The 25,607-nt window shown below is 43.0% G+C and overlaps 1 protein-coding gene across 2 annotated transcripts in view; it reads right to left on the reverse strand.

The window, feature by feature from the left end:
- Positions 1–25,607, reverse strand: part of Tmem131 (transmembrane protein 131) — a 136,195-nt gene that overhangs the window by 90,183 nt on the left and 20,405 nt on the right. For both annotated transcript variants that reach the window (XM_055606926.1, XM_055606916.1), the window contains exon 2: positions 6,385–6,446. In XM_055606926.1, the coding sequence (XP_055462901.1) occupies positions 6,385–6,446 (62 nt within the window). The remainder of the gene's footprint in view (positions 1–6,384; positions 6,447–25,607) is intronic.

Here is a 25,607-nt window from a genome sequence, read left to right on the forward strand (position 1 = left end):
CCCAAACAATGAACTACTTGGCTCAAAACGTAAATTTTCCAAGACTAACAACATGCTATACCCTGAACTTTATGAGCTGTCACTAGTTACAGTTTCCATCTGTATTTCTGTGTGCGCACGTGTGTGCATGTGTGTGTGTGTGTGTGTGTGGTACACGTCAATGATGGGCATTTTTCTCTCTTGTTCTCCATCTTATGTCTTCAGACGAGGGTCTCTTCTCACTGAATGTGGGGCTCACAGATTTGCCAGTGGGCTCCAAGGATCCTAATGTCATTTTTCCCTGTACCGTGGGCTCAGGTTATATGCACCATGCCTGCGCGTTTTTAGAATCCCAGTTCAGGTCCTCAGGCAGTCAGGACTTAATTGACTGAGCCATCTTCCAGCCCCCATAATTTTTTTATTTGTAATAACACCTTTTTGCATTATAAATCATACCAATAATGAGTATTTCCAGTAGCCCTTGTCTTGATGAAAAATAGCTATTTGTGGTATCAAATTAATTGCTATGCTGTAAAACTGTATAGCAGTAGTGTAAGAAAACAAAACTATGCTTGCAGAGATAAGCACCAAAAGGAATTAATCCAGACATCAATCTTTGTCATATTTGGGTAGTGGGACATGGAATAATTCTCTCGGGTCCAAGCACACAGATTTTAGAGGAAAAATGCTTGGTGCTGAATCCTTATTTTATCACTTTCTAGTCACTTATTTGGTTAATTCACTTACTTTCTGTACATTAATCTGCTCACCTAAGCCTGTAACACACACTTGAGATTTAGAGGCCAGGGCCATCGCTCAGTGACAACGTGCTTGTCCAGCTCAGACAAGACACTAAGACTGATTTCTAGAGAAACGACAACAAAAAATAGAGCATGCCTAGGACTTGGCAATACCCAATAAATATCACTTTCCTATGTTTTCCAAATTTTCTTTAAGCATTCACAAATGTCTCTTTTGTAATCCAAGGCTCCAACCTTATTAAAATTGAAGGCGAATATTCTCAGCCTTTGTACAAATCAGTCCCAGATCCTTCTCTCTTGCTAAAGACTGCAGCCTCTTTCTTAGATGCTAAACAGGAGCAGTACTGCAGTGCTTCATTTCCAAAACTATGAATACCTACCTAAGAAAATCCTTCCTAAGACAGCAAGACAGCATGATGTGACATATCTTCCCGTGAGAAGCAATGGAAACACTACTCCTGGAGCACTCAAATACAATCCCACTTCTTGGTAGGCGGAGTCTGATGAGAACGTGCCAATGGAGCAAGCCTCTCTGCATACCCAGCTGCGCACCCTGGGGGCCCTGGGCTGTGAGGACAAGTTGCCCAGATCTCCAGGCTCGGTTGTTCACTGCGACAGCAACAGAGCTCAAGTAACACTCCACTGAACAATTCTGGTTTGGTCCCAAAGGGACAGTGACCTGAACACAGACATGTGCTTTCTGTCATCAGCACACCGCACTTTCCCACCACATGGGTAAGTTTACCATCTACAAGCTCTGGTACACAGAGCTCTGATTAGGTTCTCGTTACACAGATATACAAAAGGCAATTTCTGAGACAATGGAAGAAAAATGAGTACAAAGCAGCCAGGTTTCAATCACACTAGTATTCTGGAATCTACTGCTACAAAGTAAGCCTTCCAAAGTTTAGCGGCTTAAAGCAACTTATTATCATTGCCCCCATTGTGGAGTTGATGGAGCCTAAGTCACTAGTTCTCACACATGTCTGCTTTGTGTGTATAGTCAAGCATAATCTCAAGTTGCAACCATAGGAGGGTTCAGATGTGCTGGTGAGTTGTCCAGAAGCTCATTCACAGGAGGGATGAGGGATGCTGCTGTGAGCTGGCAGCTCAGCTGGGCCTGCTGACGGGAGGCCTAGAGATGGCAGGCCCTTGCACAGGAATGACACAGCACCGTAGCTGAGTGCCCTGCGGGAATGGTTCACAACCAGGAACTCGGAAGCTACGGAAGAGATGCCAGCTTCTGTGCTCTGGCCCCTAGCACTGACAGAGTGTTCTGCACACTGCATTTGTCAGGGTGCTATTACTATTCTGCACAGCATACACTGACTTAGTTTCCAACAAAGATTTTTAATTCTCTCCACACTTTTCTCCAGGTCCTATGTAATCCTATGAAAACCCCCAGAGTGCACATGAATTTTAGAAGTGCACACTGAAGGCAAAGCACGTTAGGACAAGGCATTACCAAGAACCACATCTAAGTGAAAGGAGACAAAGTCACAACTTTAAAAACTGTAATTGGGAGATAAACAGGCCATGGGATTAGGGTGGACAGAAACTGGTGCCCAGAAACAAGATCTCACATGCACAACCAGCTGAGGAGGAGATGTGTCACTTCAGTAAGAGATGTGTAACTTACCCTGCTAACAGGGTAAGAAGGGACTGGAGAACACCCAGTAAAGGAACTAAAGCAACTGAATATGAAAAAGGGAAAGCTGGTCTCTGCCACCAATGAAAATTACTTCAGGAGCTGCAGCTGAACTAAGGAGAGTAGAGGAATGAAATTCTAAATTTAAGAGCATACTTGAGAAGAGCTTCATGATCTTTGTGAAATTAATTAGTGTGTGCAAGCACGGGGTGTGTGCAAGCACGGGTGTGTGCATGTTTGTGTGTGACGGTGCAACACGCATGTAAGCTCACACATGCATGCTGAGGCCCGGAGTCAGCCTTGGCTGTTCTATTTAGGAAGTCATCCATTCCCTTGTTTTTGAGAGAAAGTCTCTTCCTGGGACTTGGAGCTCACTGACAGGCTGGGCTGGCTGGCCAGTGGGTGCCAGCTCTGCTACTACAGGTGTGTGCCACCATGCCTGGAGTTTCTATGTGCTTGCTGGGGATCTAACCTGATGTTGCTGTTCCTCAGCCAGACACAAGACATATTAAATGTAGCAAAAGCTGACAGGCTACTCTTCATGAATAAAGCATTTATTTGAAGTCACAATTACCTAGGTCAAAAGAACAACCCATCCAGTAAGAATACTGACAGGATAAAGAGGCGAAGGGAGGGGTACCTTTGGCGGCCCTATGCCAAGGTGTGCCACTGAAAAATTATGGCAAACAACAGATCTAGTGTAAAAGGTTTACTGGGGAAGGGAGGAAGAGCAAAAGGCCATCTCGGAGTAATAGAAATAGATTAGGCTGACAGGCAGACAGAAAAATGGAGGAGAAGGGGAGGAGAGAGAGACAGAAACAGAGACAGAGACTGAGACCTGAGAGGCCAAACGAGACAGGCACTAGCCCGCCTGATCCACCCAGCAGCAGCGGGTGAGAACATGCAGTTGCAGCTAGGTCCCTGAGGGCAGCCCAGTGGAAATGCCTGATTGCTATCAAATAGACATTTCCAATACACACAACCACTAAAGATTTAGAGAGTGAAATGAAGTTTGTTACTGATTGATTAGGGTCCCAATAAAGAGCTGTATCCAAAAATCTATAAGGAGTTCCTACTAAACAATAGAGAGAGACAGAGCATGCATGAAACCTAAAATAGACAAATGTAATTTATTTAATGTATTTACTTAAAAGTAAATCAAGGAATTTCTGATGATGGGAATGTAAACTAGAAACACCACTTTGGAAAACTACTGGCACTGTCTATTAAAACCCAAAGCCACAGATGGCTTGGCAGGTAAAGGCATCTACCATCAAGACTGACCGCCTGGAACCACATGGCTGAAAGTGAATAAATTCCCACTGGCTATCCTCTGACTTTCACAAACACCCACAAACATATACACATGCAAAACAAAATGTGAAAAAAGATTTTTCAGCTGAAGACATATAACCTAGTAACCACAGCTTATTCTATGAGAAACACACAGCTTTACAGTGAAAAGGCTTTATTCATAATTAATAGCTGAAAACTAGTTTCCATCTACAACCACAGAAACGATACACAAATACTTCCATATACTGTGGAAGCTGCAATTAAAACAAGTCTGTCATTCACACAGACCCGAGAAACGTAATTCTGAATAAAAGGAGCCAAAAACAGTATAAGTAACGTGAACTTGAAACCACAAGTGAAACTATAGCATTTTACAGCTTAAAAGCTCAGATGGTTACAACTGTAGGAAAAACCAAGAAATTCAGAGTAATGGCCAATGTCTGAGATCACTGGTGACTTGTTGCTACTCTTAGTACTTAAGCTGGGTGGTATGGACATAGAGATTGATGTACAAATTCCCTACCACAGTTTATGCACCTGCATAGGAATTACAGCTCATAACTGATCCTTTAAAAAAATAAATCAATCTTAAATCAAACTTAAAGGCTGTAATTTAGGTGCAAATTAAAAAAAAAATTAAATTGTATATACTCTACTATGAAGGTACTAAAGTCATACTCTAACACTTGTGTGTGTGTGTGGAGACAGGGTTTCTCTGTTAGCCCTGGCTGTCCTGAAACTGACAAAATGGGAAAAACCATTCTAATCCATGAGGGTGAAATTCTGTGTAAAGTGGGCAGCCACTGCATCCTGTCCTGCTCAGTCTACTTCCTGCTGTGGTGCAGATTACTCTGGATCTCTGCCCATTTTAGGAATCCTTTGGTCCTTACCTATTCTATATGGCAAATCTTAGCAGCCTGGCTAAACAGGAGGGACAGGGCTAGAGTGCAACTGCAGAAAGCACAGCTAAGAGATTATGCTTTCAGGCCTATTATGGTAAATGGAATGGGTACACCTGAGAAACCGCACGCCTTGTGCTACGGAAAGCGTTCTGACAGTAGGAAGATGGCTAGCAAGTTGAGTACTAACCAGGTTACCTTTGTGCAAGTTATTTTCCTTAGCTCATAAAGACAGAAAAGCAAGATTTTGACAGTTTCTTAGTTTGGCACGCTTTACTATCAGATTAACAATTTGCCTGAGCTGAGCAAAGGGGACATGAGGTATAGCTCACTGCACACAGCAAGAGTCTTAGGAAGGCTCTCTTGTAGCTGAGACAGCAGCAGATGCCACCTCAGCAGAACTGTTTCCTGTACTGTCCCGATCCGGATCAGGAAAGCTTTTACTTTCCTGCCTTTATGATAAGCCACAGGAAAGTCTTTTCAGACTTTAGCCAGGTGTGGTAGATCACACCTGTAATCTTAACACTTGGAAGGCTGGAGCAAAAAAAAAAAAAAATCATGTTTAGTCTGCAAGCAAGCTCCACGCCAACCACAAGCTACAGTGTGAGATCCTATCTCAGAAGATTTAAGTCATTTAATGAGACAGGAGTCAAAAATGTATCCTGTTCACACTGGGAGGAAAAAGATGGACACTCTAGGTCAGTCTCAGGCCACAAAATTATGGGATCTTGGACCCTTTTCTTAAACCTCAGTTTCCCTTGAATATAAAATGAATGAAATATTATCAGACATGCTACCTGACAACATGGTGCCCATCATTACAGCAGGTAAGTGATGGCAAGCATCTGGTATGTCAAATCTTAGGGAAAGGGAGGAAACAGTCCAAAACCCCAGAGTTTTGGCACGAAATCCCACATGGCCCCAGTGAAGGCCTCCACAGTCCCACAGATGGCCATGGTTAAACACACTGGGTTCTTAAACACAAGAATGAAAAGGACCTGTCTGCGGAGAAGAAGGGGGGGGGGACTGAAGAAAGCACACAGAGGAGGGTGGGGTGAGAGTCATCAGAATGCATTGTTTTCACGTATGAAAATGTCAAAGAACAAATTTAATTAAAAAAAAACCAGAAAGCTGAAATGGACATGAGGCATATACCTGTAGTCCTACTACTCAGGAGGCTGAGGCAGAAGGATCACAGGTTTGAGGACACCTTGGCTATAAAAAAAAAAAAAAAAAGATTAAAAAAAGAGGCTTTTCAAGAAAACAAAACAAAGGCAGCCACTGGTGAAGGAGCCTTCTCAGTTCCACAGCTCTGGAGAATGAGTTTGCAGTGTCTGGACTAGGTTTGAGAGGAAGGGCAGAATATAATCAGATTCCACATTCTACTTCATGCTGAATGCCCTTAAAGACAGAGCATGGCCAGCAAAGGATGCCCAGACAGAAGACACCAACATCCACTCAGCACAGCTGCTGCTTCCTAGACAAGTGCTGAGGACAGACAGACCCAGTGTCTCACACAGTGTCTATCTACCAGACAGCTCAGACTCAATCTCATTTAGCCTGCCTCTCACACACCCTCATATCTACAGGAAACACACTTACCAAAACTATGACTTACTTATATAGCCTCCATGCTAAAAGGAGTTTACTTTTTAGAGAAATGCTCGCTTTAAAAGGTAATTCTAGTAGGAGGGTTATGCCATGACTCCACTGACCACCTACAACTAATAAGCTGTACTTGAGGGAATGCAGCTACATTTTTAAAGAAAACTAACAGTCGCGTCTCACTCAGGAGAATTACCTGCAGCAGCCCTCCATCGTCAAAGCGCAGCACTTCTATTATGCTCTCCGACTGAATGAATGCTGCAAAGGAAACAAAAACAAACATCACTGACAGGAACAGAATCCAATTCAGCAAACTGTTACCTTGAAGTAAAGACAATTTTACACTTTAATATATTGCTTCCTAGGGAATTCAGGCCAATGGTAGAGCATTTGCTTTGCATGTGTCAATTGACCCTAGGGTCAATTCTGGCATCCAAAACAAACCAATGAAATACTGCTTGTTTGAAAGTAATGATTACAAGGAAAACACAATTAGCTCCTGAGAACTTCAGTGACTTTAATGCTTTGCTATGTAACGGTGATTAATACTAGTAGCAAGACAGCTTCAATAACCTAGCTGTGCAAGCCGCCTTGAACATCCCCCCTGCTGCTGTGGGGAAAAGCTGAGTAGCAAGACTATCAGCATGCAGGTGTGTATGGCACCTGACCTCATCAGCTGGCCTTCTGCAACATCTACTGCAATGACATGATGACTTGGGATGGGCAGTTGCTAGGACTGGTTGAGTAAGTGGAGAGGAAAATAGCCAAAACAAAACAAAATGAAACAGAAAACCTCTACTGCAAGAAACAGTGCACAATAAATAAAGTAACAGTAACATATGCAAAAGCCAGTACAGCAGTGGTGTACAACGTGGCAATGATGAGCTTAAACATGAACCACAATCATCTGAAAGCTGTCTACGCGTAAATCTGTATGAAATTCCTGGTAGCAATTTTATTCATAACCATTCACCTATGCTGTATTACAAATGTATGAATCAACCACCATCAAACAGGAAGGGGAAGGGCAAGTGGACCTAAGAATTCTGGAAACGAAGAGAATCTAAAGGATGAAAGTCAAAAGCAGCCAGGAAGGTTGTTTCCACAGGGTTAGTACTCTCATGCCCCTGTACTCTACCATGGAGCTGAATGACTCCACACAGACAAGGCTGGGTTAAGAATTTACACAGAGACAAGGGGTGGGGGAGGCCAGAAGCATCCATGCAGCAAATGCATTAGATCTGGTGATAGTGGCATGAACTCATGTTTGAGAGATACTGATTGCCACATACAGAAAGGCAGGTGTTGGGCTGAAGAGGTGGCTCAGCACTAACAGAACTAAACTGGCTACTCTTCCAGAGACTCCAGGGTGGATTCCCAGCCCCCACAGGCACCTAACAACTACCTGTAACTCCAATTCTAGGGAATCTGATCCCGCCTTCTGGCCTCTATATGCACTGCTACACATAGTACAAAAACAAACAAGCAGGCAAACACCACACATGAAGATAAAAATAAACAAATCTCAAAACACACACACACACACACAAAACCAAAACCAAACCAACCCCTAAGGGAGAAAGCCAGCTGTATATATAAATGCTAGAATAAAGATATACAGCTCCTTCTTCAGTGACACTCCAGCAGCAATGACCACATCTACCAACTAGAGCCTCAGTTCTAAGACTATTCTCCAATGAAGTGAATTTGGGCTTTAGAGAAATGTCTGCTTCTAGGACCGGGATGAGACAGACATACACACAGTGGGATCGGGGCTTCCTAGAGTGTCAGAACGCAGACAGTACTAAGAAGAAAACTATCCAACTATTTAAAACAAACGGGTGAGAATCTCTATAGAGACATAACAGCTGATGAAAGAGTTCCCACATGACCAAGCTAGAGCAATCTGAGCACCACACCTTGTAGCACTGGGGTAGAACCCAGTACAACCTGAGCAAGTGGCACTGGGGTAGAACCCAGCACAGAATGCCCATGAGTCCATACTGAAATGAACAAATTACTGAATAAAAGTTTGGAAAGAAGAGACAACTCTCCATTCAGAAAAACAAATAACATATAGAAACTCTGCTATCCAGAAGGTAACTCCTCCTGGATATGGTATGATGGCACACACATGTAACCCTAGCTTTAGGAAGGTGAAGGCAGAATGGCCAGTAGTTCAAGGCCAGTCTCAATTACACAGTGAGTTCAAGACCAACCTGGGCTTAATGAGACTGACAAAGGAGCAAGGGTGTCAACTCCTCCTTTTTAAAAACACAAGATGGTTCCCTTCTGAATACAATATGGGAAGCCCAGCATGGTGGCACATGCTTAATCCCAGGTAGAGGCAGGTAGATCTCTGTGAGTTCAAGGACAGCCTGGTCTAGGACTGCAAAGGCTACACAGAGAAATCCTGTCTCCAAAAACCAAAACAAAACCAAATACAACAACCACTGCTACCACCACCACCAAAAACAAAAAACAAAAACAAACAAAAAAACAATACAGTATGGGGAGGGAGTGACCTCAGCTAAATCAAGAGCAACTGTAACTGTGAAGTCACGTCAATAATATGCACTCTTGATAAAACATAAGAAAAATTCTCCCCATAACATACAACTTCAGACCAACTGTGAGAAAAGTCCTAAACAAATTCCAGTTAAGGAATGTGACCTACAAATACCTGTTAGTGATTCTCAAAACTGTCAAGGTCATCAAAACACAAGGAAATCCTAAGGAACCACGGCTGTAAATGTGGTCTCTTAGGTGGGATTCTAGAACATAAAGGCAGCAGTGCACTAAAAGTAAAGAAATCTGAGTAAAATATGCTATCTTGTTAATAAGAACGGCTTAATACTGGATTGCTAATTGTTTAAAAATGCAAAATACTAATAATGTAACATGTTAGTGATGTGGAACTCTGGAAGGATAGATGGGTACTCAGTTATCTGTATTCTTTTATCTAGAAGTGTCTAAAACACAAAGCTTATTTTTTAAAGCATGTCAGTCAATGACATATTATTTGGCTGAACACGGAGTACACTGGCTCCTATCTGTCGGAGTACTGGAATTCAGAGATGAGGCTCACCATGCAACCTCACACACCTGCCTTCTGTAACAGGACAAAAAGGATGTCAAGCAGTGGTAAGAAATTAGCTAAGCAGCTGCCTAACTGGAGGGTGTTTCCTGGTCATAGAGCATTCCAGACCTCTTCAATGATGTTATTTTTGGGAAACTCCATACATTATCTGAATTTTTTTTCAAAAAAAGAGCCAAACAGTTCCATGTCTGTTCACTTTTTCCAGTCCTTAGCATATACACTGTCCAATAAACACTATCATGTAGACAGAAGCCACCTTTTTGCTTTGGTGGCAGTGCTGGAATTTGCCCTGGCACAGGTGACCTTTCCTGGCTATGTTCCCTCTTACTCATAATGTAATCTCAAACTGATTCACATGCATTCTGTCCAAGGACATCCCTGACTAAAGTGACAGACCTTCAGGAGGAAACACTGGGAGCCCACTAGCTCACCTACTCCATTCTTCACGCCCCTCATCGTTTAACACACACTTAAATTCCAGACCATTCAGAAAACATCTCTGAAGATATGCTTACTGACATAAGAACACTGGACTAGTTAAGAGTGGCCTCAACAGGGAGAGGCTCAAAATGTGAAACACAAAAGGGGTTTACTAAAAAGCTCTGCACTTAGCAGAGGAAATCAGTAAGAGGTGGGGCAGCTAAGTCTGGAGCAGGTTATCAGCGGCTCAGCTGGCCTGGGCCATACTTTCAATCTAACTAATGAGCACAGCAATAATCAGAGTGCACCATGCTGTTAATTAGGTAAGTTAAAAGAATACCATAAACTTTATCAGCTGAGAAAATTAATAGCAGTAGCTAGGATAGTTGTAAAAGAAAAATATTGTATTATACATCAACTTTCTTTAAAGACACATAAACAGAATTTATTACTTGATAAAACAAAATTAGGATATTTGGCTCTAGGTACCCAACTATAATAAACTGACATTACATGCCAAGACAGGAAGACATTAGTTACCTACTTAATCCTTTCAAGTATTGTGGTGGTTTGAGTAAAATACGGCCCTACAAGCCCATAGGGAATGGCACTATGAGGAGGTGTGGCCTTTTGGAGTAGGTGTGGTTTGTTGGAGGAGGTGTATCACTGGGGGTGGGCTTTGATGTCTCAGATGCTAAGTCACACCCAGTGTGGCACTGTCTTCCTGCTGCCTTAGAATCTGACTTTAGACCTCTCAGGTGTCTCTCGAGCACTATGTCTGCCTGTGTGCTGCCATGCTTCCCGCCATGATGACAACCTAAAACTGTAAGCCAGCCCCAGTGGAATGCTGTCCCTTATAAGAGTTGCCGTGATCATGGTGTCTCTTCACAGCATTGTACTGACAGTCGCTTGCTTATAAAATCAAGCAAATGTACAGAGTAGTCAGCAGCAGGATACAGCAGCACACACTTGTAGTCCCAGCAAAGGCAGGAGGATGAAGAACCTGAGGGTAGCCTGGTCTGCACATGAGAAGGGAAGGACAAGGAAACCAAAGAAAGGAAGGCAAGTTTCCAAACCTAGATTCAAATCATAACTAGTACTTTTTTCTCAAGATACTTCCCCTAATTTTATGTCTTAAGAAATCCCAAACTTCCCAATATTCTTTGGTTTAAGCAGCAATCAGTTATAACAAAAATATAAATATCTAATGAATATTAATATTCACTGTTATTAAACTCCAAACTATGATTCAGATACTGTAATGTCATTGAAAGGTTTTGTTTGTTTGTTTTTAAGATTCAAGAGGCAAAGAAAAGAGTATTCTGAGTTTGAGGCTAGCTTGGGCTACATGACAAGAACCTGTCTCAAAAAACAATAAACGTAAAATCAAAAAGCACACAAAGTGTCAGATGTGGTGGACACCTCAGAAGAAACAGGTGGCTGTCTATAAATTTGATACCAACCATGTCTACATAGTGAGTGTTAGAACAGCCACGGCTAAGTAAGTTATAACCTGTCTCAAAAACAAAACAAAACACCAAAAAGGCACACGGCTGTATTCAGCAACAGAGTGAGGGTGCACCAGATTCACTCTCCTTGCTGTTATGACAAGGCAGGCAGGAAGAGCTTGCTTTTGGCTCATCGATTTGCGGGGATATGGGCCACCACGGCAGGAAAAGCATGGGGCAGAAGCATGAAGCAGTGGTCATGTTTTGTCCACTCAGGAAGCAGAGAAACAAGCGCTGCTTTGAAACCCAAGCCCAGGAAATGGTGTTATCTACCCAGGGAGTGGCTCTTCCTTCCTGTCCCCTAGGTGATTCTACATCTCCAGGTTGACAATGAAGATGAACCACCACAGTGCCTAAAGATGTACTGGAGATTTCATTGATGAGATCTCAGAACCTAGACTTGCTGAATTGCTTTTTTACTCTTGTTTTGTTTTGAAATCGGGTCTTGCTATGCTATGTTGCCCAGACTGGTCTCAAACTCACAATCCTGCCTTAGCCTCCAGAACACATAATCTATACTTCCAAATCCATTACTACTTCCAAGTGTATATGACATAAATCCTGATGGCTAACAGCACCTTTGAGCAAGCTAATTTTTAACCCTACGCCTATTTTCTGAATGTGAGGAAAGGAGGCTCCATGGATCAGGGGGACATGCAGTCTTGCCTGCACTCACCACGCTCTGCTTCAAGCTCCTTAGATCCAACCACATCATCAGTTCCAAGTGCGAAAGTCTCCAGTACCAGTTGGTAATGATTCCCTTTCCAAACACCAGTTCAGAGGCCAAATGTGCTTACGTTCCTATATTTAGTAAATAACCCTGGAGCTGTTGCTCAATAGTAAGGCACTCTGCCTAGTCAGTACAAGGCTTTGGGTTCAATCCCAGAATTAAAAGGGGAGGGGGGTGGCACTTATGCTTGAAAGGCAGGTCTTTCTTTACTGTAATTTTTTTGGGGGGAGGGTGGTTCGAGATAAGGTTTCTCCATGTAGCCTTGGCTGTCCTGGAGCTCATTCACTGTAGACCAGGCTGGCCTCAAACTCAGAGCTCTGCCTGCCTCTGCCTCCCAAGTGCTAGATTAAAGGTATGTGCCACCAACACCTGGCTTGTACTATAATTTTGTAAGGAAAAAAATTCCAAATGTTGCAACTGATGACTAGATGAGCCCTTCTTAATGACATTCTCTGATGAAAGCAGCAATGTAAGTAACTACTCAGACACAAACTGTGTACTGAGAGTGTGCTCAACAGTCTTTACCTTCAGATCGACAGGGTCTCTTTCGGCTGACAAGGAAGAGGGCCCGTAATTCCTCCACAAGAACCAAAAAGAAAAAAGGCCACACAGGCAGGGCTCAGGAGGGTCCCCAATTCCTGTGTCAGGAACCCCTCTTGCCTAGGACATCCTTTTCACAGTGCTATCTTCTCCATTCATGCACTGACTCCCTCCCTGACTGCTCCTGGCAGTCCCGCCGCCCCATTTTAATGCACCACTGTCTACTAATTTCTCTAATCGGACCTGTGCCTTGCAGAGAGCCTGAAAAGTGGGAGCTAAGACTGGCTCCAACAGTGGCATTGTGTTATCTCCTTTAAAGTTGTATTTGCTCAAGATTTTGTTTCAACAAGACTGTGTAACTGTAAATGTTTATGCCCTCTGGTTTGTATGGAGCCCTTCAGGTAGGAAAGACACCCTGTGACTAAATCTTTGTTTCTGCCCTCACCAGTTTTTAATATGGGAAAAATAAAACATCAACTTATCTTTCACCATATTTAAAGCCCAAGTTGGGCTGGTGAGATGACTCAATGGGTAAAGTGCTTCCTGTGTAAGCCTGCTGTCAATCCTCAGAAAAACTAAGGCCACCATGTTGGGCCAAATTTAAAGCAAACATTTAAATACTGACCAAGAGATGGACTTTAGTCAGGCCCATTCCCTGAATGTAATATCCAAAATTAACCTGTAATTTCCGCCTGCCCAAGAACCAAGTAACTGCCTGGGATGCCGGAAGTTGCAGTCGTTGGCATATAACAAAAGCCTCAGGGGAGAGTGTGGTGGCCTATAGGTTTGTCTGCATAAATCCCTGCAATACAGCTGCAAGTTCCGGGGAGCGGCCCTGACCAAAGCCCATCTCTTGGACAGTATATAATATTTAATAAAGCTTACTTCAAATCTGGCCCAAAATGGTGGATTGGTTTTTCTTTGGCAAATCTCAGTATTAACACTAGGGACCTAAATTTGATCCCTAAATTTGATCCCAGTGTTAGTTCCCAAACTGATACACTAGCCTCCTCCTAGGCTGCCTAGCGACCTGACATCATCACCTGCTGCACGGCCTGTGACAGACATGCCTCAGCTATGCACCAGCACCAGAGAGAAAGACTGACTGGTCACTGCATGCTCTGCCTCGGGTTCTTGCCGTCTCTGTCTTACTCTCTCGGGACGCCTTGCCCATCTCCTTTTCTCTCCTCTCCTCTGCTCTCCCACTGTCTCTCTCTGTTTCTCTGTCTCTCCCTGCCCTCAGGGCTCAGTACACTTCCTCGTGCCACACCTGTTGTGCTGCGTCTAACATCTGTATTATTAGACCTAGAACTCACATAAAAGTAGATTAAGAACTAACTCTACAAAGCTGTCCTCAGACCTTCACAGGAGTACTGTGGGGTGTGTGCATTCCTCCACAGCACAGCACACAACAAGAGCAATAATAACAAAAACAATTTCTTAAAGTACAAAGTCAATTTGTTTAAGTCCTGTGTGTGTAAGAGAGTATGAGTTCATGTGGGCACATGTGGGTATGAGTGTGCAAGCATAAGCGTGTGCAAGAAAATCTCATGTGCCATTCCTCAACGTCTTCCACCTTATTTTTTAGGCTGGAGCTGGCTGACAAGCTGGCTAGCAAGCGAGCCTCAGGGATCCCAGGCTCCTCCCCAGCACTAGGATTACAAGTGTTTGCTGCCTAGTTTTATGGCCATGTGACACAAGCTAGAAAGGAGGGAACCTCAACTGGGAAATGCCTCCATGAGATCCAGCTCTCGCTGCCACTTTTATTCAACATGCTACCAGAAGCCCTGGACACAAGAAAATTAAAACAATTTTTTTCAAAGAAATAAAACTATCTCCATTTGCAGATTAGATAAGTGTGTACATAATACTAAGGAGAAAAAAAGGAAGAAAGGGGAAAAGAGAGAATTAGAGTAAGTAAACTTAGCCAAGCCACAAAAACAAATTGAAACCCCCAAACAGAATCACATTTCTATATATTAACATGAATATGAGAAATTATCCTAATAAAGTAAGTACTTAGGAACCACGTAGTACATACACACTAAAATCTACAAAGAAACCAAAGCCTAGATAACTAGTGAAGCAGCTGCTGGCAAGCTGCCCTGCTTAAAAACAGCCCTAACTCTACCCTGGGGCTCACAAAGTAACAAGACGGGGGGGGGGGGGGGGGGATGGGGGGCGGCAGATGGGGGGCGGCAGCAGCCTTTTGGAGGAAAAGGGTTCAGTGGGAGCTGGAGGGTAAAAGAGTGATGACGGCTGAAAAACCCAAATACACTATTTACACGTATGAAGTCAATAATTCTCAAAAATATTGTCAGATGGAAAAATACTTTTTAAAAAAGTCCAAATGGGCAAACATACCATATTCATGGGCTAAAAATGTAAAATATGACAAATCTTTTCAATAGATCCATGAGTTTAAAACAAATCCTATGAAAATCTCAGGACAGCTTTTTGTAAATACAGACTGCCTGTGACAGTCTTCCAAACAATTTTATGCCATTTATGAAAATGGCAACATGGAAGAGCTTTGAGAATCCCTTCTATCACACAAAAAAAAGACAATTTAAAGAGTGCTGGTTCACGTCTTAAAAGAGACCAAGAACACCCAACGAACTTTGTGGCATTTACCTGTCTCTGCTCCCACCCTCTTCTCTCCATCAGCAGTCACCACATAGTGAACGAGCCTGGCAGTCGCCCGGGAGGCGGGCAAGTCTGGAAAGGCCCATTTCCAGACAGCTGTCCATGTGAACCGTACATTGAGTCCCTGTGAGGGACCTGTGATCCGATGCGGAGCTGTCTCTCTGTGGAAAGTCTGGACCCTAAGAACACTGGTCAGAGGGATGCCAAGTGTTTCAGTCTGTTTTTTAATCTAAAGACATTTCATTTCCAAGGGCATCTAACTTCTAGGGGAAACCATTTCTGACATGTTTTGCTGTTGTGAAACACTTCAGCGTAGCAACAAGCCTAAGCCCTAAGCCTAAAGGAGGCAGGGCCTAGAGGCTGCCCATCTACACATGCGTCCTTGTTACCAGGGTTATGCAATGGCCCTGGGAACACTTCACACACACAACTCCCCTGGCCATAGGCTTCTCTGCTGGAATGCCAGCGGTGGCTGCTAGCATATTCTGAATGAATCACGCCCTGCACTACGAGGCAAGGCCTGACAACAGGAATAATGGGCAGGAGACCTTCAGATGGAGCCTTTGCTGATGTCCATCACCTGGCTGCAACTCCACGCTGAACATGACATCATAGGCCTTCCAGAACTTTAAAATCTTCTGACTTTTTTTTTTTTTTTTTTTTTTTTAAGAAACAGAAATCAACATTGTCTTTTAAGGAAATAAAAAGTTTATTTTTCCAGTGTGCTCACATTTGCCTATGTACAGCAGAGCCTCTGGAAACCACTAGACAAGAGGCCCAGAAGCTGGAGTGGAGAGCAATGAAGTACTAAAGGAGAAAAAAAGTAGAAAACCAGAGTGGAAAACAATGTGACCTAGGGATGGACAAGGATCCTCCCTCTGGTACAAGTAAGAGCCTTAACGAACACGTACGCATGCACGCGCGCGCGCGCGCACACACACTCTCAAAACAAAACAATAACAAAAAAAACCCCACACACACTCAAAACGAAATAATAACCAAAAAACCCCAAAACTGTATTGTTGTCCCTTTTTTTAATTTTAACAAAAAATTTTGATTATTACAATTTATTCACATTGTATCTCAACTATAGCCCCCTCCCTATTCTCTCCCAATCCCACCCTCCCTCCTTTTAAATCAAGACTATGTATAAAAGAGGGCCGGAAGGATCCCACAAAAAGCCAGGGCCAGAAGGTAGACCCTGTGGGCACAGCCTGTGCCCAGGCCAAGACACTGTGGCAACTTTTCATCAAGGAGCTCGGTCTCTGTGAACGAGTGTGACCCAGCAGGCACACCAGTCCAGCTCAGTCTGCCTCTGAACTACACTACAAGCTCTGCAGTTTGTTTGTTTGTTTTAGTTTTTCCTTTCTTTTTTAATTTTAAGAAAGATCTCATCTTGTAGATCAGGCCTTGAAATTATGATCCTCCTGCCTCAACCTCTCAAGTGTGTTGTCAGGAGGCTCTGCTCAAGGCAGTTGTCTTTTGTTTTGTTTTGTCTTGTCCTGTCTGAGGCGGGAAAGGGTGGAACAAGGCTATTTGGTGGTGGGGATCAAAGCAGAGGCCTGTCAGACACACTCTTTACCACTGAGCTGCAGCCCCAGCCTCTCAGGACTTCAAGTCAACAACAGAAAAACAATATACGGTTTTGTGTTCTATCTTCTAACTCTTTTCTACAAAATTCACCTTAACTGCATTTTAAATACTATATAATCGTATAATACAAGATAATCTCTATCCTAGAACTTCACACTTTTATGTATAAAAATTCTCTTTGTATCACATGTGCATGTGCGTACAAGCCAGAGGACAGTCTTAGACGTCATTCCTCAGAAGTCATCCACCTTGGGCTTTTGGTTGTTGTTGAGACAGGCTCTCTCACTGGCCTGGAGACCACCAACTAGGCCACGCTGGCAGGACAGTGAGCCCCACGATCCGCCTTTCTCTGCCTCCCTGGTGCTGGGATTACACGCATGTGCCACTGTGCCTGGTTTTGTCACATGGATTCTGGGCAATAGATGGCAGTGCCTCACGACTGCAAGGCAAGCATTTTACCAACTCTACAGCCCATAAAGACTCCTTATACTGCTTGCATGTATGGTAGGAAAAATAAACAGCAAACAATAAATCAACTGTGGGAACTGTAAACAATAGGTCAATCTATTTTCAAAGCATGGTCCTCCCCACACTCTTCATTTTTGTAGATTTTTTTAAGTTTGAAATTGTTCCAAATAAGTTTATATCAGGTGTGATAGTATACACCTGTAATTGCCAACATTCTGGAGGTTAAGAGAGAGGATTTCAAATTCTAGAATAGCCTTGCTACAAAAAGAAGGTCCAGAGGAAAGAAGAGAAAGAAAAACACTTACAAAGAGAAAAGAAGGCACTTATGTAGACATAAAAAAAAAAAAAAAATCTTAACATTAGCTAGGTAGATGTATTCTTACGAGACATACCAAGGTACAGCAGATTCATGTAAGCACGCCAAGTGAGAAATGCTGGTTCCTGGTGACTGGTGTCCTCACTGCTACCAGAAATTAACTGGGACAAGAACAGTAAGCTGTTTGGCCCTGTCCCTCACTGGCTGGCGCCCTCAGGAGAGTAGGCCTTGCACCTCGCCTGGGCAGCACAGTAGCGCTGACGCTGATGGCACAGCAGTGGCTGAGGCTGCCCTGACCCTTACCCGGCTGCACCATGGGGTGAGCTATCTGAAGCAGTGCTGGAGAGCTGGGGGGGCTGACCAGCTCAGCTACCACCCAGGTCCAGATCCAGGGCTTAGAGCTAGTCCACCCCAACATCTACCCCATCTATGAACTGCTGGAGCCCGTGAAGTCCAGTCCTGCAGATCCAAAGCTGTGGGGTCTTCACGACAACAGGAAATCAGAGGAATCCAGGTAAGGATCCAGTGTTGGCAGTGCAGCAGAAGCCAGGGGCCTCGAGCCAGGCTAATGAATGACTCACTGCAACGACCGTTTGCAAGTAAAGATGTGTGGACAGAAGGGTGCACCGTGGGACACACTGTGACACCACAGCTTCCACAACAAGATGTTTTGTTTTGTTTTTATTTTATCTTTATTTTTCTTTTTTATTTGTGGGGAAGGTTGCAAGGGTAAAGGGTGGACAGGATAGGAAGGGGCAGGGTGATGAATGGGTTTGGACTGCATCATGTAAAATTCACAAAGAGGAAGGGGAGAAGGGGAGGAGGAGCAACAACTTCCGACGTATCTGTGACAACAGCGGTGCTACAGCTGTCTGCAAAGTGTCAGTTAAAGCCAGGCATAGTGGCACGCACCTTTAATGCCAGCACTTGCTGAGGCCGAAGCAGGAGGATCTCTGGGAGTTTGAGGCCAGCCTAGTCTACAGAGTGAGTTCCTAAGAGACCCTGTCTCATAAAAAAAAAAAAAAAAAAAAAAAAAAAAAAAAAAACAAAGCTGTCAGTCCACGATGTGACCAATTCTGTTAACACAGGCAGCCAATTCGGATTAGAATATGGGCAGATTCTTTCAAAGACTCAAAATACCAAAGGCTACTCAGGGAAAAAAAAAAAAAAAGGTTAATTTGAATAATCCCCTATATACCAAATAAATTTATTTTGTAGTTAAAAGCTTTCTCACAAAAAACAAACAAACAAAATTAAACAACAACAACACCTCCAGGCCTGCACTGACTAATGACAAATTTTCCCATGTAATGTGTCTAAGTGCTCTGCCTGTGTGTGTGTGTGTGTGAGTGCACCATGTGTGTGCCTGGTGCCAGTGGAGTCAGAAAAGGGCATAAGACTCCCTGGGACTGAGTTACAGTGCTTGTGAGCCACCGTGGGCACTGGGAAACAAACGGGTCCTCTACAAGAACGGGTGCTCATAATGGGCGCTCTGTCTCAACAGCCCTTCTCTCAATATTTAACACACACACAAATCACTACAGGAACTCTATGAGAAAACAGACAAAAACAAAATCCTCAACTCATTTTATGAGTCAGTGATCACTAAATAGCCAAAGACATTAAGAAAAGCTGAGATCATTTTCATATCTGTGCAATCATACATGCAAAGCTTTTCATCAGACCCTCAGTAAATGCAATCCACCCAAATGTAAGCGCACCCAGCAAGTCTTTAATGAGAAATGCATTACTGACTTGAGATGCTCTGGACCAGGGGGTGCTCAGCAGCTCAGGTGCATGGCACAGGCCTGATGGCCTGTCCACAGGTGTCCTCTGACCTTCACAGTATATACACATATATCACAAAAAATTTTTTTTTCAAAATCTTAAAGGCTTTTCAGGGGTAAAAATTTAAAAGATGATTTTACCATGTGGGAAAATAAAGGAGCTAAAAGCAGTAAAAAGGATTTTGAAAAAAAGACAAAAAAAAAAAAAAAAAAAGTGGATGTCTTAAGTCTGTCTGACCTTATACGTCAGCCAGAGATGTCATTAAGACAAGTTGTCATTCTGACATAAACACAAGAGCTAGCACAGACTTCAGAAAACAGAAACTCATCTCACAGGGCCAAGTGGTTTTTGACGAAGGTTTTGTGGCAATTCAATAGGGGAAAATAATCTTTCTAATAAGCCACACTGATGAAAATGGATAGCAATAAAGACAGTGACATTTCCAGAAGTCGGCATTTGTAAACATCAACTTGAACCTTGAAACTTAATGTGAGAGCTAGAGTTCTGGTTTTCTAGGAATCAACGTAGAAGGAAGTGTCAGTGACCCTGAGGTTTGAAGTTTCAATGCACAAACACATGCACATCAACTGCCATGAACTGAGAGAAAAGTCAATGATTAAAATTAAAATAAAAATTTTACTCTTCTAAAAACTACAGTAAAAAGACAAGCCACAAACTAGAAACAGTATTTGCAAAACATTCATTTGACCAAGAACTTAGATCTAGAATATGTAAATAAAGCTTTCAACTAAATAAGAAACCTCAAAAGTAAAATGCAGAAAAGATCTGAACAGAAGTAAAGACAGCATGAATGGCACGAAATAAGCACAGACAGAGATGCTCACGTTCTGTTGGCCAGGCCGTAGGGGCATGCCTGCCATCCTGGCACTCAGGGGCCAGGCAGGACTGCCCAAGAGTTGGACTACATGAGACTTTTGTCTCAAAACCTAACAAGAAAGCTCCCAGTCACTAGGGAGAACTACACAGGGATGCGACAACAGCACCAAAGTAGTGCAGTGACTGTGCCCACGGGGCTGCCATGCCAGGTGCTGGCGCTTTAACGCCTGACTCAGGGAGACTATGTAAATGAATGGGACCTGGCGCAGCCACTCTGGAAAACAAGTCCTGGCTTCTGATATGGCCGAGTGTCTACTTGCTGGCATGCCATTACTGTGGATCCCCATAAGACACAGTGACTTCTACAACGATGTTTACAGGTGACAGCCACACTTCAGGCCATGGACAAATAGCTGACAACTGTCCCAAAACAGAATACTGTGCAGCAGTAAAAGAACCAGATATCAAAACACCACTTGACAGAGGAATCAAAAATAATTACTGTTAATAAAAAATTTAGAATATACTCAGTAACCTACAATAAGAGAAAGACAAGACGTGTGGCCAAAAGATCACACAGAAACTAGACTTATTTCTTTAACCTCACAGTGGCAATAGTTTCACGGGTGTTCACACATACCCCTCAAAACTATGTACTTTAAAAAAAATGTATGTATTTATTTATTTATTCACAAAACATACATATCATTTTTTTAAGATTGATTTATGTATGCGAGTATTGTGTCTGTCTGTACACCTGAATGCAGAAGAGGGCAGTAGAGCTCATTATAGATGCTATGAGCCACCATGTAGTCACTGGGACCTGAGCACTGACAGGACCTCTGGAAGAGCAGGCGAGTGTTCTTCACCGCTCAGCCATCTCTCCAGCTAACATGCACTTTATATGCCCCTCATTAATTTTATTTTGATTTATGTGCTTTTATAAAGTCAACATTCCTTCTCACATTCTACACAAAATTTCTTTGGTTGTTTTTAAGCGAGTTTTTGGAAGATCCCAAATAACTTTCTTACATCAACTACAGGAAGAATTTTCTCCAAATGCACAAATGTCTCCATATCCAATGAGTTTATTACTTGGAAGTACTCTCTGCTTCAGAAAGCCATACTTATGCCATATGATAATGGTGCCATCCATCCTCAGTCACTAAGTTAAGCAGTATTTACTTGTGACATATTCAAACTTTCAGCACAAGGACACAGAAGAAAAACACACGTACACACATGTTTCAAGCCAATACTTAACGGTGGGAAGCAGCTGAAATTTTTTCCAGTGAAACTATGGCAAAGCTGGACGGTCCATGAGTTTTCCGTGGGAAGCTGGAGAGCTCCGGGTTAACAAACACTGACTGCTCTTCTAGAGGACCCAGGTTCAGTTCTTAGCGCCCACACAGCCATGCACCACTGCAGCTCCAGTTCCCTCTGGCCTTCGTGGGCTCTGCACACATGTGTACCACAAACACACATGCAAGTAAAACACCCACACATAAACACCCGTCTACATAAAGAAGTAATAAACCTTAAGTAACACTGAAGAGGTTTTTACAAATATTCTCACATATAAGACAATTCAAAAGCCATATACTTAAAATGTGCTCCAAATGCACATCACGCCTCCACTCAAGTGTTAGTCCAACTTGAGAGTAGCAGCACTCATTTTTCAAAGTCGTTTACGCCTCTTCTCCCTCTGGAACGCTGGTGTTTCTACAGACAGCCATCTGTCCAGCAGCTACCGTCTTTATGTCCCTTCCTTTCCCCAACACTATCGCACCTCTGTGAAGATCAACAGAGCGGGCTACTGTTGGGATACTTCCCCTCAGGCAGAAAGAGACTAGAAAAGCAGATACTGGCACTATACAAGAGGAATGCTGTTTTTTTATTTTTTGTTTAAAATCAAGGGCACCTCGTAATTCAGCTGCAAGCTAGCCCTCCACTAGGGAAAAAAAATCCAGTATGGTGACTGAATTTTATAGATTTCATCCTTTCCTCCCTCCCTTCCTCTTCTCTTTTTTTATTTGCTTCATAGGTATAATTAATACGTAGTAAGATTCACCAGTTTTATGCATTCTTGTATTAGCTTCACAAACATGCAGCTGTGGAAGCAGTAGCACGTGTCAAGGTCCCCCAGAGGGCAGCTCTTAATCCCCCTACCACAGCCTTCACACTCTGCAGACAGACACAGCTGTCCCTTTACTTTTGTCTGTTTGCAATCTCTTGTGCTGTATTTCAATCTCTTTTTACCCTAAGAGCCCAGTAACTAGTCAGGTTTAATTTCTGAGGGGCTGTAGGTATGGTGTGATGGTAGAACATGAGTAGAATGTATGAAAACCAGAGTTTAGTTTCCAACACGCACAGAAGAAAGAAAAGAGAAAGAAAGGAAGGAAGGGAAACAAAAGGAAACTGTAATTACTAGGACATTTGTTTGGAATTAGAACTAGGAGCAGTGGTGCAGGCCCCCGATCCCAGAACCTGTGAGGCTGAGGCAGGAGGACCACAAGTTCAAGGCCAGCTGGGACTACAAATAAAACAACAAAAAAAGCAACAAATAAGTAACAGTTAATGTTAATACTATGTCACATTCTTACAAGTTCTAGCTCAATGAAAGTATCTATGGTACAGTTCTCTTTAAAGTTCAAAATATTTGCATATAGGGTGGATTAACATCTGAAAGAATAAAACTTTTTTAAAATTAAAATAATTCTCCAAGGCTCGACAGATGGCTCAAAGGTTAAGAGCACTGACTGCTCTTCCAGAGGTCCTGAGTTCAATTCCCAGCAACTACATGGTGGCTCACAACCATCTGCAATGGAATCTGATTTCCTCTTCTGGTGTGCATGAAAACAGAGTGTTCATACACATTAAATAAATAAATAACTAAATGAATGAATAAATAAATAAGCAAATAAGTAAATAAATCTTTAAAAAAAGTAATTCTCCAAATCCATTTCTCTCTCCACGGGCTCAGGTAGTCTGGGTATAGGAATGCTCTGATAGTCTAATCTACTTCCAAGACCCCTGCACACCCACTGTTAACTCCTGGATGCCTCACTATAGATGGCAGCATCCCCAAAGCTCCTCTGCACAGCTATCACCCCTGCGGCCAGCCAAAGGCTTCTTTTCCTTTCTCTAGCACAAGAGCTTCAATGTGCCCAAAACACTGCTAAGGAATGTGTCAAAGCGCTATGGCATTCTACTCTTGTACTAACTTACTCACAGCTGATCTCTCATCTCTACTTCCTTGCAATTTTTGCTCAAGTCATTTCCTATTCCTGAAGCTAGTCACAGAGTCACATACTACTCATTTGGAGTAAACTCAGCCAAAATGTAAGCAAGCCTCAAGGGAATGCCATTAGGAAGGAAGTCAGTTTTTCCATAATTTCCTTAAAACAGTCAAGTAAATGTTACTGAGGAAAACAAAACTTCCATGCAGCTAAGAATAGGTCTATTTTTATCCTATTAAGCTTTTTAATACACATTAGACACATGTCCTTCCTTATAGTCACCTTCACTTCAAGATAGGAGAAATTAAAATGTGTCTAGCAGGACCTACTATGTGCTTTCCATGCTACTGAGTGCTGCTGGGTAATCTGTGTGCACTAGCTTCATTTACTGGGAAGAAGGGCAGAAATTCCTAAAATAGGAACAAACCACCAAGTACAGACCCGAGTATCCCATACTGGAAACACTTAGAAACAGGAATATTTTAGATTTAGATTTTTTTTTCCAGATTCTGTAATGTTTTTAGGGATGAGACCCAAGTCTAAACAACGACAACAACAAAAAACATTTGTGTCTTACATATAGCAATACACGTGGCCTGAAGGAAACTGGAGAGTATTCTGAGTGAGCCTCCGTTTGCTGAGGGTGGTTCACAGTGCCGAAGAGCAGACCCAAGTTCTCATGTGAGTGAGCAAGTGCTCTGTCTCAGAGCCACACCCCAGCCATGTACCTGTATGATGCCTGTGACCTCTCAGACGAATGAAGTCAGGTATAAAATTATCCACTTATAGCAACATATCAACTCTCAGAAAATTTGAAAATTTGAAGCATTCTGAATTTCAGACTTTGGGTTTGGGGTGCTTAACTGACAGTAAATTTAAATTGTACTCTTAGCTACTACTGAAGAAAGCTGGGAAAACATCAACTCTTGATTAGACCTGGCTCCTCTCTACAAACGATGGGAAGAGAAGTCTGGTATGAGAGCCACAACCTACTAAGCACTTAACTGTCAGAGACAGTCACGGGATCCTCTGCTGAGCACTTACGGGACAATGGGAATGAAGACTGTGACAAGAACGGCACAATTTAAGGTGGGTGTGGTAGCACACGTCTTCAAACTCTGGAACACTGGGATATATTCCCCCTATGGCAATACCACCACACCCTGCTCTGAGAATTACAAAGTTTCAATGCAAAGTTACCAAAATTTAATTCTTTGCTATCATTATCTGATACAAATATTGTTTTTCATTGTCATGAAGCTGACAATGCAGTCACCGAGCATGCTAACCTTACAAAGCAAGCTGGCTGTTCTCACTGCGGCATAACTTGGCAGGAATAAACCAACTAGGGGTCCCACATCCAACTCACACAGAATCTTCCTTAGAGTGGTAATAACAAGGTCTGAGCAGGGACAATTAACCTTAATCTATCTTATAAGTCATCTTTAATGGTGGAGAGGCGGGACTAGCGTGATGGCTCAGCAGTTAAGAGCACTGGCTACTCTTACAGAGGGCTTAGGTTCAATTTCCAGCACCCACAGCAGCTCACAACTGTCTGTAAGCTGAGTTCTGGGGAATACAATACCCTCACACAGACTACACACAGGCAGAACACCAACACACATGAAAGACAGACAGACAGACGGATGGGTGGATGGATGGTTGGACAGATGAATGCCTCCCCCAATTTTTGGAATTTCTCCTGCTTTTCAGATAGAAGTCTTTGTCCTAGTTTTGAAAGCACCTTGGGAAGAACACAAATAAAATGAACAAAGAACACCACAAATAAAATGCACGGACTCTTCGAAGTCAGGGATCTCTTCATTGCTGAGGTGCTGACAACCATCCTAATATCTGGCACACTGGCCCTCAATGAGTGTTTGCTGATGGAATATCTTCAGACCAAGAAACCGGTCTAAGCCAGCTGAAAATAACTACAGTGTAGCCTGCCTGGTGTTGCATAAGATCTCACACTGAAACACGCTATGAATATGTAACAACAATAAGAGCTAGTCCTGACCTAGTACTTCCTACTGCATGCCAAGCCTATGCATGCTCTCATTCGGGACTCACGTAATCTCAAAGGCCAGTACTCCATGGTACCCATCCCATCCTATCAGATCAGGTAGCTGAGACATGAGGGCTAGGCCACCTGCTCAAGGTCACAGGCAAGCTGTCTACTGTATAGAGAGTTTAGTTTCTACAATAGACACAGGAGCCTGTCTCCTCCTACA

This window comes from Psammomys obesus, unplaced genomic scaffold, assembly GCF_907164565.1.
Source record: "Psammomys obesus unplaced genomic scaffold, mPsaObe1.curated_primary_1811, whole genome shotgun sequence".
In the NCBI taxonomy this organism is placed as follows: domain Eukaryota; kingdom Metazoa; phylum Chordata; class Mammalia; order Rodentia; family Muridae; genus Psammomys; species Psammomys obesus.